This window comes from Loxodonta africana, chromosome 6 (genome assembly GCF_030014295.1).
Source record: "Loxodonta africana isolate mLoxAfr1 chromosome 6, mLoxAfr1.hap2, whole genome shotgun sequence".
Taxonomy (NCBI): Eukaryota; Metazoa; Chordata; class Mammalia; order Proboscidea; family Elephantidae; genus Loxodonta; species Loxodonta africana.
The window spans coordinates 20,350,866-20,366,372 of NC_087347.1; the positions used below are offsets into that span (position 1 = coordinate 20,350,866).

A 15,507-nucleotide genomic window follows, 5' to 3' on the forward strand; every position below is an offset into this window, starting at 1 on the left:
GGGTCTGTTCAGATTGTCAACATCATTTTGCGTTAGTTTCTGTAGGTAGTGTGTTTCCAAAAATTTGTCCATTTCCTCTAGGTTTTCAAATTGTTGGTGTATAGTTTTTCATAATACTCCGTTGTGATCCTTTTTATTTCACTTGGGTCTGTTACAATGTTTCACATTTTGTTTCTTATTTGGGTTATTTGTGTCCCCTCCTGTTTTTCTTTGCGGTTTGGCCAGTGCTTGTCAGTTTTGTTCATCCCTTTAAAGAACCAACTTTTGTTTTTGTTGATTCTTTCTATTGTTTTTCTATTCTCTATTTCATTTATTTCTGCTCTGATCTTTATCATTTCCCTTCTCTGGTGGCTGTAGGCTTTTTTTGCTGTTCACTTTCTATTTGTTTGAGTTGTGTAAGTAATGTTTTGACTTTGTCTCTCTTCTTTTTTGATGTGTGCATCTATTGCTGTAAATTAACCTCTGAGGACTACCTTTGCTGTGTTGCAAATGTTTGGTATGATGTGTTTTCATTCTTGTTTGAATCAAGGAATTTTTTATTCAATCTCTGATTTCTTCTGTTATTCAGTGGTTTTAAAGCAGGATGCTTTTCAGCTTCCATGTGATTGATTTTTTTTTTCCTTGTTCTTCCTGTTGTTAATTTCTACCTTGATGGTGTGGTCAGAGAAGACACTTCATATTTTCTCACTATTTTGGATTTTGTTGAGGGTTCCTCTGTGGCCTAAGATGTGGTGTATTCTGGAGAATGTTCCATGTGTGCTAGAAAAGAATGCATATTTACAGATGTTGGGTGGAGTGTTCTATATATTCCTAAGAGGTCAAATTGGCTGATTATGCCCTTTAGCTGTTCTGTATCTTTGTTAAGTTTCTTTCTAGATGTTCTGTCCTTTACCAAGAGTGGTGTGTTGGAGTGTCCTACTATTATTGTGGAACTGTCAATTTCTCTTTCCAGTGTTGTTAGAGTTTGTTTTATGTATTTTGGATCCCTATGATTGGGTGCATAGATGCTTATTATTGTTATGTCTTCATGACGAATCTTGCCTTTAATCATTATATAATGCCCTTCTTTGCCTTTTGTGGTGGATTTTGTTCTAAAGTCTATTTTATCTAAGATTAGTATTGCCACTCCTGCTCTTTTTTGATAACTGTTTGCTAGATATATTTTTTCCATCTTTTGATTTTTAATAAATTCATGTCTGTTTCTAAGGTGTGTTTCTTGTAGACAGCATATTGATGGACTCTGTTTTTTATCCATTCTGTCACTCCCTGTCTCTTTATGGGTGCATGTAGGTCATTTACCTTCAGTGTAATGATTGATAGGTGAGAATTTATGCTCTCATTTTGTAGTGTTTTTTCTTTTTCTTTCTTTTTTTTTTTTTTTGGTGTTGACATTTCCTTTGTTCCTCTTATCCACCTGTGGTGAATTCTTTTTGTTTGTGGACTTTTTTTCATTTCTTTTGTCTTTGTAGATTTTGTTTTTACTGAGACTTCGTTTTTTTCTTTATTTTGATGAGTAAGTTTGTTAACTTTCTTTGTGGTTACCTTGAAATTTACCTTTATTTTCCCAGGTTTCATCCAGTCTATCATTACATGCTATCACCTTGACTTCATTTCCATTAAAGCATTCTATACCTGCACCGTTTATTGCCTCTTTTATTGTTCTGACATTGTTATCAATTACCCTCTGGTACCCTGTTGTAATTCTTTTGGTTTTGTATACCTCCTTTTTTTTTTTTTTTTGAGTGTTCATTTCCTAGGTTGATATCTGGCTGGTACAATAATCTATCATAGATTCAGGCTGTGATCTGAAGTTGTTTATCCTCAAACCAAAAAACTCCCTTTAATAATTATTGTAAGTTGGTTTGGATTCTATGTACTCCCTTAATTTCTGTTTAGCTGGAAATATCCTAAATTCACCATTATATTTGAATGAAAGTTTTATAGGATAAATTATTCTTGATAGGCTATTTTTTCGTTCAATGTTTTATATATCATTCCATTGCATTCTTTCCTGCATGATTTCTGCTGAATAATCAGAAATATTCTGTCATTGTTTCCTCTCTGTATGTGACTTTTAGTTTTTCTCAAGTTGCTCTCAGAATTCTTTCTTTGTCTTTGGTTTTAGCAAGTGTGATTATGATATGCCTTGGTGATTTTCTTTTGCGGTCTGTCCTATATGGGTTTGTTGAGCTTCTTGGATGGTCAGTTTTTCATCACTCATATTAGGGACATTTTCTGTCAGCAATTCTTCAATGATTCTCTCTGTGTTTTCCTTTTTCTCACCCTGTTCTGGGATTTGATAGCTCACAAATGTTAGCTTTTGAAAATATTTCACATCATTCTCAGAGTGTCTTCATTTTTCTTCATTCTTTTCTCTGATTTGTCCTCAAACAAAGTGGTATCCAAGGATCTGTCTTCAATTTTACTAGGCAGGAGAAAGGAAAGCAAGGAAGGGAGAGAGAGCTAAGGAACTAGACTGTAAAAAAAAGAAAAATGAGAGAAATAGAGACACACGTGGCCAGGTGGTCAGAAGAAAGGAATGGAAGGAGAGTACAGAGACATAAGAAATCAAGGGAGATAAGAAATCAAATGCCAGGTGCTTGGTAGGAAGAAAGGGAAGGAAGGTAGAGAGAAATAGGAAAACAAGAAAAGAAAAAAAGAAATGCCCCAAGGAACCCACTGGAAGCGAGTCTACAGCCATGCAGGGTTGCACAGCCTGTCAAGGAGGAGCAGAATTGGCACACAGTGCCAGATATTCAGGTGAAAGAAAAATAAGAAAGGTAAAGAGAAACAAGAAACCGAGAAATGAAGAAAAGAAAAGAAAAAAAACAAAAAACTCAGGGAGCCCACGGGTGTGGTAGTGTGGACCATGGAAATGGTTTCCAGTTGGTCAGTGCTTCACAGACTGTCAAGAGGGAGCAGAGATGGAACATGTATCCAGGTGTTCGAGAGATAGAAAGAAGTTGAGAGAGAGACAAGAAACCAGAAGAAGACAAAAAAGCAGCAACAGCAACAAAAAAATGGCACTAAAGGAGCTGACTGATGTGGACGGGGTGAATCCAAGCCACAGTCTGCTGTAAGGCTGCAGAGGCAGAGCAGGGGGAAGAAAGGTGGGGGTAGAAAAGTATGTACAGCTGATTTACCGAGTGTTCTGTCTCCTGCAGACAACTCCGTGAAGCTGCCTTCCCGTATACCCTGTCCACCGTTCTTGGTAGCTAAGGGGTCCAAGATGACAAATTCATGCCACATTAGCTGATAGGGGACCTCCACTTTGTAGCTGTCTTTGCTCTCCATTCTCTGTCACTGTCTGACTGCATTTGGTGCTTGACTGAGTTCTTTACCCCTTCATTTGATGCTTAGGGTTCCAGGTTTGATGTTTGTCTCTGTTTGACTTAGTTTTTTGGGTCTTTGCTGTGGAAGGACAGTGTTGTGCTTCTGTCTATAGCACCATGTTGGCTCCACTTCTTGCATTGTTTGATTTCTTCACTGCTGCTTCATGGGTGTTGATTGTGGATCCAAGTAATATGAAATCCTTGACTTCAATTTTTTCTCCATTTATCATGATGTTGCTTACTTGTCTAGTTGTGAAGATTTTTGTGTTCTTTATGTAGAGGTATAATCTACACTGAAGGCCATAGATTTTGGTTTTCATCAGTAAGTGCTTCAAGTACTCTTGACTTTCAGCAAGTAAGTTTGTGTCATTTGCATAACACAGTTTTTTAATGAGCCTTCCTCCAATATTGATGCCTTGGTCTTCTTCATGTAGTTCAGTTTCCAGGATTATTTGCTCAGCATACAGAATGAATAATATGGTGAAATGATACACCCTGATACTCATTTCTTGACTTTAAATCACCCAGTATCCTTCCATTCTATTTGAACAACTGCCTCTTAATCTATGTACAGGTTCCTCATGAGCACAAATAAGTGTTCTGGAATTCTCATTTCTTTCAATGTTATCCGTAATTTGTTATTATCCACACAGTCAAATGATTTTGCGTAGTCAATAAAGCACATGTAAACATCTTTCTGGTATTCTCAGCTTTCAGCCAAAATCCATCTGAGATTAGCAATGATATCCGTCATTCTATGTCTTTTCTAAATTCCTCCTTATAAATAAGCCTTCCTGCACATGTGTATTTCAGGGTTAGTGACCTGCATATGTATAATGTGTGGGTGTGAATTTGGTACTGAGAGAGTGGGGTGCTGCTCTTATAGATACCTAAAATGTGGGAGTGGTTTTGAAACTGCGAATGGATAAAAGAGTCAGAAGAAAGTGAAGAGAACTGTTAAAACTGGAGAAGATGCAGAAGGTGAAAAATAGTGGCAGATGACTGGAAACAGCAGTGAAGCCACAGCAATGGAATCAGGAGGCCAGCATTAGATACTGCTGGGACTGACCCACAGAGTGAGAGTTGAATGCCTGTGAGCAGGAGGCTTCCTGGAAGAGTGGGGTGCCTCCAGGCACTTATGGGTGGAGTTATAAAGCTTTGGAACACTTGCCTCAGGAGGGCAGATGTGGGCGTGAGGCCCATGGAGCTAAGAGGCCAAGAAACATGGAAGCAGAAGCTGAAGAGACAGGGAACAGAAGAAGCTGAGCTGCCTCATTCTCAAAAGTTATGGCCATGACCTCAGGGGTTTCAATGGGTGGAACCATAGACTCTCATGTTTATAAGGGTGAAGATGCCACTCAGGTGGACTAGGAGAATGGTGTTCCTAAAGCTGAGGGAGCAGAGCTGCTGTCCCAGTGGGCCTGGAAGGCAGAGTTGAAACCCAGCGCCGAGGGGCCTCCACTCAGAATCTGGAGAGTGTGGCCAATACCTAGAGTCTGGGGGGTAGGGCCATTGTGTAAGTTGTCTCAGAGAACTGGGGATTATTTTCAAAACCTTGAGGGCTAATGTAATGTGTTCTGATGACTTCCTTGGTGCCTGTTGCGCCTTTTACCCTCCAATTTCTCCTATTGGTAATGGAAATTTCTAGCTAATGCCTGTTCTGCCATTGTAGTTTGAAACCAGTAAACTTGTATTCTAGATTTCACAGAAGACGAATTTTTGAATTTTGGACTTAGAGTTGATTTAAGGCTTGTGCTACAATACGATGGGTTGAATGTGTTTACATGTAGCAAGACTTGAATTTTGGGGGCTAGGGTGGAGTGTGATAGATTGAATTGTTTTCCCCAAAAATATGTGTCAGCTTGGTTAGGCCATGTGGGGTTATCCTCCATTTTGTGATTTCCTATGTACTACAAATCATAATCTCTGACTGTGGTTAAAAAGGATTGAGGTGGGATGCAAACTCTTGCTCAGGTCATATCCCTGATCCAAAGTAAGGGAATTTCCAATTTCCCTGGAATGTGCCTGCACCATCTTTTTTCTTACAAGACAAAAAAGGCAAGCAGAGAGTTGGGGACCTCATATCACCAAGAAAGCAGCACAGGGAGCAGAGCACATCCTTTGGATCCAGGGCCCCTGTACCTGAAAATCTCCTTGACCAGGGGAAGATTGAGGACAAGGACCTTCCTTCAGAGCTGACACAGAGAGAAAGCCTTCCCCTAGAGCCAACATGCTGAATTTGGACTTTTAGCCTACTTTACTGTGCAGAAATAAATTCCTTTTTGTTAAAGCCATCCGCTTGTGGTATTTCTGTAACAGCAGCACTAGATAACTAAGGCACGTGGTGAAATGACACAACCCTGATACTCATTTCTTGAGTTTAAATCACCCAGGGTCCCTTTGTTCTGTTTAAACAACTGCCTCTTGATCTACGTACAGGTTGCTCATGAGCACAAGTAAGTGTTCTGGAATTACCTTTTCTTGAAATGTTATTCAAAATTTGTTATGATCCACAGTTGAATTCTTTTGCATAGTCAATAAAACACATGTAAACAAATTTCTGGTGTTCTGTGCTTTCAGCCAAGATCCATCTGAAATTAGCAATGATATCCATCTTTCTACATTCTGTTCTAAATTCCTCCGTATAATGTAAGCCTTCCTGTGCATGTGTATTTCATGGTTAGTGGCTTGAATATATATAATGTGTGTGTAGTAGTATAGAAATGGGACTAATATATGTATATTGTGGGCCAGTATTTTTGAAAAGAGCATCAAATATTATTATAATCTCAATTGATTATATATTATAGAAACATAGTCCTTAAAATATTAGTTTCCTGCAATCTTAAATTTTCAGCAGTAACCGTTGTTCAGAATGGACTCACAATTTTTGTGGTTCAATTAATTGATTTAAATAAAAACATTTTGTTAACAGTAGTGTTAGACAAATGCTAGATGAAATTATTTTCATGGATATATTTTGAGAACTTAAAAGTAGGAACCATAACTTATTTCTCTTTCCACAGTGTAATGAACCAAAAAAAAACCAAACCCACTGCCGTCGAGTTGATTCCGACTCATAGCAACCCTATAGGATAAAGTAGAGCTGCCCCATAGGGTTTCCAAGGAGCCCCTGGCAGATTCGAACTGCCAAACTTGCTCTGAAGAAATCTTCTATTCATTTATTTTGGAATGTTTTCCACATTTGCGCTTAGAAGTTTCAGTGAAATGGAACTTCACTTGTATTTTTCTGTTTTCTTTCCCACAGGTTATGTGAACCTCTTCAAATAGACTCAAAACAGCATGCAACCTTTGTCCTAGAGAATTTGATGAGTTTTTTGATACCCATTGTTCAATATAACAAGAAACGGAAAAGTGTTATGGTAAGAAATTAAAGAAAGAAAGGGGAGGAAGATATGGAGAAAGAAAGAAAGGTCCAAGTAGGCATTCACTAGTTGCCTAGGTGACACAAATCAATAGTAGAGAAAGACACATTCTGTGGGAGCTTCTTTAAAAATGAAAATCATAATACAAGCCCCCGGTATGAGTATCAAAATAAATGATGAACTATGTCAATTTCCTCTTCTTCAAACCAAACCAAACCCAGTGCCATTGAGTCAATTCCGACTCATAGCGACCCTATACTCATCTTTAATTCTAAATATGCTAAGAAGTTCTTTCAGAATAATAGAAATGGATTCATTGTAGACGAAAATTCAATTATTTCATTAAAATATTTTATTTCAAATATTTTAGAAAGCTGTTCTGTTAAGTATGAATACCCCTGACCTGACCAATTTCACAGTAACAATTACAGGCAAATAGAAAATGATTGAATTATGTCTTGTTGGACTGAAGAGTAAGGCTTGAAGGATTTTAATGATCTGAGTAACTCTCAGATGAAGGGCATATAAAAGGAAATTTGAATATAAAGATGAAAACCTTTTTTAGCTCTTTTGATCCACTGGGTCATGGAAAAAGACAGGTTTTGAAATGTAAGATTTGTGAACTCTGATATATCTAGAGAAAAATTAACTTTTTTGGGAGACTAAGTTAATAAAGATTTTTTTTTTTTTAGAAATGTTAGATTAAAGGACGTATCCCTAAGACTGGGGTACCTAACAAAGGCAGTGTCATCTCACAGGTCACCCTGTTGTAACCCAGCCATGTAAATTGCCAAAGAGAGTAAGTACAAGGACAGACATCTGCTGGAACATAGGGATGAATGTGTTTTGCAACTTGCATGGACATTTCTTTTAAAAAAACATTTTTTTTATTTTGAACTAATTATAGACTCACAGGGAGTTACAAAACATCTCCTGAGAAGTCCCATGTTCCTTTCATCCAGGTTTATATAATATTAGCATGTTGTATAACTATAGTACATTGTTGTAATCAGTTAACATTGGGAAAATACAATTAACTAGTCTACAGATGTTACTTGTACCTCATCATTTTTTATATGCACACTTGTTTTTGAGGGGATGAGGGATTTGATAATTATGAGTAGAGAACGTTCCACCCAAGTTTCCAAAGTCCTAAAGGGCAATGTCTCTAATATTTTCTCTTCTTATCTCCCTGTCTCTCTGCTTCTCATACCCTATCTCTCCTTTCCCCTGCATATCTTCCAGACTCCCACAGTGCATACCAATTTAGTGCCAAGATCTGTGCTATGTGCTTGGGAAAGAGCGGTAAACACAGACAGTTGTGGTCATGCCCTCCTTTAATTGTAATCCTTCCCCTATTTTTTTTTTCAGATCCTTAATAGGCATTCCCATTTGCCTTCCAGCCTCCCATCTAACCCCAACACATTCCTTCCTACACAAAAATCTAGATTGATCTTCCTAAAGTATAGTTCATATCTCATTGCATCCCTTGGTAAAAAAACATTAGAAAACACTTCTTCACCAACAGAATGAACTATTACATCATATGTTCAGTCTGCCATTATAGGAAGTTCTAGTCTTCCTAATGTTCCTAACTGATGTTCCAGCCAAATTCCACAATGTGCTGTTCTTATACTCGCAAGCAGGCTGCTAACAGAAACATGAGGAAATGCTCACCATCATTAGCCATTAGAGAAATGCAAATCAAAACCACAGTGAGATACCATCTCACCCCAACAAAGCTGGCACTAATTGAAAAAACAAATGTTGGAGAGGTTGTGGAGTGATTGGAACTCGTAGGTCCTGCTAATGGGAACATAAAATGATGCAACCACTTTAGAAAACAATATGGTGCTTCCTTAAAAATCTAGAAATTGAAATACCATAGGATCCAGCAATCTCACTCCTAAGAATATACCTGAAAGAAATAGGAGCCATCCCAGGAATAGACTTAGGCACCCTCATGTTCTTTGCAGCACTCTTCACAATAGCAAAAAGATGGAAACAACCTAAATGTCCATCAACAGATGAATGGGTAAACAAATTATGGTGCATACGCACAATGGAATACTACACAACAATAAAGAAGAATGATGAATCCTGGAAATATTTCAGAACATGGATGAATCTGGAAGACATTATGCTGAGTGAAATAAGTCAATCACAAAAGGTCAAATATTAAATGAGACCACTATTATAAGAACTCAAGAAAAGGTGTAAACACAGAAAAAAAATGAATGCATTCTTTGATGGTTACAGGGGTGGGGAGGAGAGGAGGGGAAATCACAAACTAGATACTAGACAAGGTCAACTTCAGTGAAAGAAAGGACAACATACAATACAGGGAAGTCAGCACAACTGGGCCAAAGCAAAAGCAAAGAAGTTTCCTGAATATATCCAAACACTTTGGGGAACGGAGTAGCTGGGCTGGGGCCTGGGGGCCATAGTTTCAGGAGATGCCTAGGTCAATTGGCACAACATAGCCTATAAAGAAAATGTTCCACATCCCACTTTGGTGAGTGGCTTCTGGGGTCTTAAAATCTTGCGAACGGCCACCTAAGATACATCAGTTGATCCCATTCTACTTCGATCAAAGGATAATGAAAAAAAACAAAGACACAAGGAAAATACTCGCCCAAAGGACTCAAGGGCCAAATGAACCAGAGACTCTACCAATCTGAGATCAGAAGAACCAAATGTTACCAAGCTACCCCCAATGACCACCCTGATAGGGAACAAAACAGAGAGTCCCAGACAGAGCAGGAGAAAAATGTAGAACAGAATTCAAATTAATGTAAAAAGACTAGACTTAATGGTCTGACAGAGACTGGAGGAGCCCCCAAAACTACGGCTCCAGGACATACTGTCAACCCAGAACTGAAACCATTTTCAAAGCCTATTCTTCAGAAAAAGATTAGCCAAGAGTATGAAACAAAAAATAACACACGTGAGATATGTGCTTCTTAGTTCAATCAGATATACAAGACCAAATGGGCAGTGTGATGGATAAGATTGAGTGTCAACTTGGCTGGGCCATGATTCTCAGTGTCTTGGCAGTTGTATAACGTTGTGATCACTTCCCTGTTGAAATTTGATACGTGGTCACCCGCATGATGGAATCTGCTGAGTGGTACCAGCATGAGCAAGGCCTGTGGTGGCTCACGGCCCCCTCAACCTTCATCTCTCTGTTCTCCACTACCTAATTGCTTCCTGCTCACCTTGCCAAGGCTTTTGGCTTATCCTTGATCCTGCAGCTGCCTCTTGTCCATCTGATCTCCAGTTCTTGGAGCTTGCAGCTTACCCGCCAATCTTGGGATTTACTGATCTTCACAGCCTGTGAGCAAGAGTCCTACTGTCCCGCCTGCCAATCTTGGGTTCACCAGCCCCCGCAGCTACATTAATTAGGAGAAGTTCTGCGGTTCTGCCTGCTGATCTTGGCATTTGTTGACCTTCACAGCCTGTGAGCAGGAGCCTTGCTCTCCAACCAGCTGATCTTGGGTTCTCTAGCCCCTGGGGCTGGGTGAATCGAGAAAGACTTCTATTGTCATCCATAGACTTTGGTGAGCTATTTCCTTGATATAAATCTCTTTCTCTATCCATATATACATTTATAGGGTTTACTGATTTTGCTTCTTTAGAGAACCCAGCCTAAGACAGGCAGCTTGTGTCCAAAAGCAGGATAAGAAAACAGGAAGGGATGTTGTTGTTGTTGTTAGGTGCCGTCGAGTCGGTTCCGACTCATAGCAACCCTATGCACAACAGAATGAAACACTGCCCAGTCCTGCACCATCCTTGCAGTCATAGTTATGCTTGAGCTCATTGTTGCAGCCACTGTGTCAATCCACCTTGTTGAGGGTCTTCCTCTTTTCCGTTGACCGTGTACTCTGCCAAGCATGATGTCCTTCTCCAGGGACTCATCCCACCTGACAACATGTCCAAATTATGTAAGACGCAGTCTCTCCATCCTTGCCTCTAAGGAGCATCCTCGCCGCACTTCTTCCAAGACAGATTTGTTCGTTCTTTTGGCGGTCCATGGTATATTCAATATTCTTTGCCAACACCACAATTCAAAGGCGCCAACTCTTCTTTGGTCTTCCGTATTCATTGTTCAGTTTTCACACACATATGATGTGATTGAAAATACCATGGCTTGGGTCAGGTGCACCTTAGTCAGGGTGACATCTTTGCTCTTCAACACTTTGAAGAGGTCCTTTGCAGCATATTTGCCCAATGCAATGCGTCCTTTGATTTCTTGACTGCTGCTTCCATGGCTGTTGATTGTGGATCCGGGTAAAATGAAATCCTTGCCAACTTTAATCCTCTGTCCATTTATCATGTTGTTGCTCATTGGTCCAGTTGTGAGGATTTTTGTTTTCTTTTCATGTTGAGGTGTAATCCATACTAAAGGCTGTGGTCTTTGATCTTCATTAGTAAGTGCTTCGAGTCCTTTCACTTTCAGCAAGGAAGGTTGTGTCATCTGCATAACGCAGGTTGTTAATGAGTCTTCCTCCAATCCTGATGCCCCGTTCTTCTTCATATAGTCCATCTTCTCAGATTATTTGCTCAGCATACAGATTGAATAAACCAAAACCAAACCCATTCTGTTGAGTCGATTCCAACTCATAGCAACTGTATAGGACAGAGTACAATTTCCCAATAGAGTTTCCAACAAGTGGCAGTGGATTCAAACTGGCAACCTTTTGGTTAGCAGCCATAGCTCTTAATCACTATGCCAACAGGTATGGAGAAATGATACAACCGTGAAGCAAAGCTTTCCTGACTTTAAACCATGCAGTATCCCCTTTTTCTGTTTGAACGACTGCCTCTTGATACAAATACAGATTCCTTATAAGCACAATTAAGTGTTCTGGATTCCCATCCTCTGCAATGTTATCCATTATCTTTTATCAATAATTCTCATTAGCATAGTCAATAAAACACAGGTAAACCTCTTTCTGGTATTCTCTGATGCCAGCCAGGATCCATCTGATGTTGGCAATGATATCCTTGGTTCCACGTCCTCTTCTAAATTCAACTTGAATTTCTGGCAGTTCACTGATATACTGCTGTAGTACCTTTGAATGATCTTCAGCAAAATTTTGCTTGCATGTGATATTAATTACATTGCATAGTAATTTCCACATTTGGTTGGATCGCCTTTCTTGGGAAGAGGCATAAGGATCTCTTCCAGTTGGTTCACCAGATATCTGTCTTCCAAATTTCTTGGCATAGACAAGTGAGTGCTTCCCGGGCTGCATCTGTTTGATGAAACATCTCAGTTGGCGTCCTCTCAATTCCTGGAACCATGGTTTTCACCAATGCTTTCAGTGCAGCTTGGACTTCCTCCTTCAGTACCGTTGGTTCCTGCTCATATGTTACCTCCTGAAATGGTTGAACATCAACCAATTCTTTCTGGTATAGTGACTCTGTGCATTCCTTCCATCTTCTTTTGATATTTCCTGTGTCATTTAACGTTTTTTCCTGTAGAATCTTTCAGTATTGCAACTCGAGGCTTGAATTTTTTCTCCAGTTGTTTCAGCTTGAGAAATGTTCAGCGTGTTATTTCCTTTTGGTTTTATCTCTCATGGTCTTAGAGGATGTCGTCATAACACTTTGCTTTGTCCTCTTGAGCTGCCCTTTGAAATATCTTGTTCAATTCTTTTACTTCATCATATTTTCCTTTTACTTTAGCTACTTGACTTGCAAGAGCAAGTTTCAGGGTCTCTTCTGACATTCATTTAGACCTTTTCTTTCTCTCCTGCCTTTTTAACCACTTCTGGCTTTCTTCATGTATGATGTCCTTGATGTCATTCCACTACTCGTCTGGTCTTTGGTTATTAGTGTTCAACATGTCAAATCTGTTCTTGAGATGGTCTCTAAATTCAGATGATATATACTCAAGGTTGTACTTTGGCTCTCATGGACTTGTTCTAATTTTCTTCAGTTTCAACTTGAAATTACATATGAGTAATTGATGGTTTGATCCCCATTCAGCCCCTGGCCTTGTTCTGACTGAAGATATTGAGCTATTCCATCATCTCTTTCAAAGGATGTAATCAATTTTATTTCTGTGTATTCCATCTTGTGAGGTCCATGTGTACATTGTTGTTGTTAGGTGCCATCGAGTTGGTTCCAACTCATAGCAACCCTATGCCCAACAGAATGAAATACTGCCCAGTCCTGCTCCATCCCCATAATCACTGTTATGTTTGAGCTCATTGTTGCAGCCATTGTGTCAATCCACTTCATTGAGGGTATTCCTCTTTTCTTCTGACCCTGTACTTTCCCAAGCAAGATGTCCTTCTCCAGGGACTGATCCCTCCTGACAACATGTCCAAATTATGTAAGACGCAGTCTCACCCTCCTTGCTTCTAAGGAGCATTCTGGTTGCACTCCCTCTAATAGAGATTTGTTCATTCTTTTGGCAAATTCAGTACATGAATGAATGAATGAATAAATATATACATACATACAAACATACATAAACACACAGATACATGCATACACACATACATACATACTTACATACCAGGCTTTCTGATCTGACTCAGCCTAGAGAAACCCTGATAATATGACCCTGGGACGCCCTTTTGTCTCATTTCTGAAGTCACTCCTGAGGTCCACCCTCAGCCAAAGATGAGACAGGTCTACAGACACAACAGTTACACAAGTAAGGGGCATGCTTCACAGTTCAATTATGTATACAAGACTAATGGACACAGTAGCTCAAAAGCAAAGGCAGAAGTGAACAGAAAAACTGGATGAATGACAAAGAACCTGGAGTGGAGAAGGGTAGAGGGCTGACATATTGTGGAGTTGGCAACCAACATCACAAAACAATATGTATATAAACTGCTTAACGAGAAACTAATTTGCTCTGTAAACTTTTACCTAAATCACTATATATATATATATATTGCACTGATGTAATTGGGCAGTAGCCCAATCTGCATTCTCCTGTCCAGGGTAATTGATTTGGGGCACTTTGTAATTTCTAAGATTCTCCCCTGGAGATAATCAGTGTTGACCCAAGGACTTTCCTGCTGTACGAAGCTAAATGATGTGTAGAGAGTTAATAAGCATGAAAATAATACACAGCCTTTCCCATCCTTCGTGGGGTTGAGCTCAATTTTTCTGTAATTCCTGGTGGAAGTAAGTTGAACATGATTGGAAAGCCAAACCATAGTCTTCAGTTAGTGTGAGAACTAGTGGATGACTTCTTCCTGAACTTCGGGAGCCTGAGATTCAGGCCATACAAAGCCCTGATGTACTACTTAGCTGAATAAACACTACACTGCTTCCTAATTAGGAGTTTTTTACTGTCATATCATTTCCTATCTTCCCCCGGAACCAAAACCCAAACAAAGCTACCCCCAAATGCCAGAAATAGAAATATCAGCATACCATAATATTATAATATCCTTGATAAAAGGAGTGTGTAGAAGAGACACCCCCAGTTCCCAAAATAGTAGTCATTAGCAAAATATTTTCTTTCTAAGAATAACTGAGAATGGACTTTTATCCCTTTTTAACAATGAGGTAAGAAAAGTCACATATTTCTTCTCAAATCCTTTTCCTGGTGGACAATGGCATTTCAGTTGGTTATTCCCTCATGAAATGATATCTTGAAGTCAATAACTTGGTCAGTAACAAAAAGTTAGAATGTCTCTCAACCTCCCATAAATAGAATCCAGTCCCTTCTCCTGGGCTAATTCACCTCGAGTAACTTTTTAATTAAGTTACTTACCTGTTCAAACTTTAAATGATTCCTTAATATTCCATCCCTTTAAAGGTAAATAATTCCATAATCTAAGCACATACTACGGTCAATAGTTATTTCCTTTTACTGTTAGATGCTTCTCTTTACTAAGTAGAAATAATCACACGGACCCAAATCACATGGTGATGGCTGAAAAACATGACGAAGCTAATTATTGTCACTGAATTGTACATATGAAGATTGTAGAAACAGCAGAAGTTCTGTTACCTATATTCTTGTCACATTCAAACGAATTGTAAGAATAAATAAAATTCTGGTAATAACAATGTTGACTTTTATTGAATGACATTGGCTGTAGTCACTAGGATGCTTTCATTTAATTCTCAGAGAAAAGTTATGAGTTATCCTGACTACCTTATTCTTATTGTACCCACTAAGCACACGAGGAAACTTAGGCTCAGAAGGTTAAGTAACCAATTCAAGCTCATACAACCAGGCCTCTTTGATCATCCTTTCAGACGTTACACATCCCTGCCACCACTTCCTCAGATGTGTTACTCCCTTTGCATGAAATGCACTTTGTTCTTTTTTAATTTTTATTGTTGTAAAAAGATAACACAACATTTGCCAATTCAACACTTTTCAAGCGTACAGTTCAGTTAAAACAATTACATCTATCATGTTGTGCAACCATCACCAATATCTGTTGCCAAATTTTCCATCCCAATTTAGGAAAAAAAAAACAACTGTGTTACCTAAACAATCATTCTCTGCTTTCTCCATCCATCTTGTCCCTGGTAACCACTATCAGATCTAATCTCTGTGCCTTTGTCTATTCTAGATATTTCATATTAGTGAAATCCTACAAATGTACTCTACTTATCTCTATGTATTTAAATCTTACACAGTCTTCCAACTCCACCTTCTTTCTCCTCAAGAATCCTTTTCTTATGATTCTAGTCCTCATGGACTTCTTTCAAAAACACCAGAGTAGCTCATTTCTGCTGATTTTATGAGCTTTGTGTCTTGTACAAGGGACATGCACTTTCTTTTAACAGACTCTGTAACC

General features: G+C 39.0%; 1 protein-coding gene across 1 annotated transcript in view; it reads left to right on the top strand.

The window, feature by feature from the left end:
- Positions 1–15,507, top strand: part of LOC100666235 (putative serine protease K12H4.7) — a 102,651-nt gene that overhangs the window by 45,014 nt on the left and 42,130 nt on the right. The window contains exon 5 of the mRNA XM_023541023.2: positions 6,601–6,715. Within this exon, the coding sequence (XP_023396791.2) occupies positions 6,601–6,715 (115 nt within the window). The remainder of the gene's footprint in view (positions 1–6,600; positions 6,716–15,507) is intronic.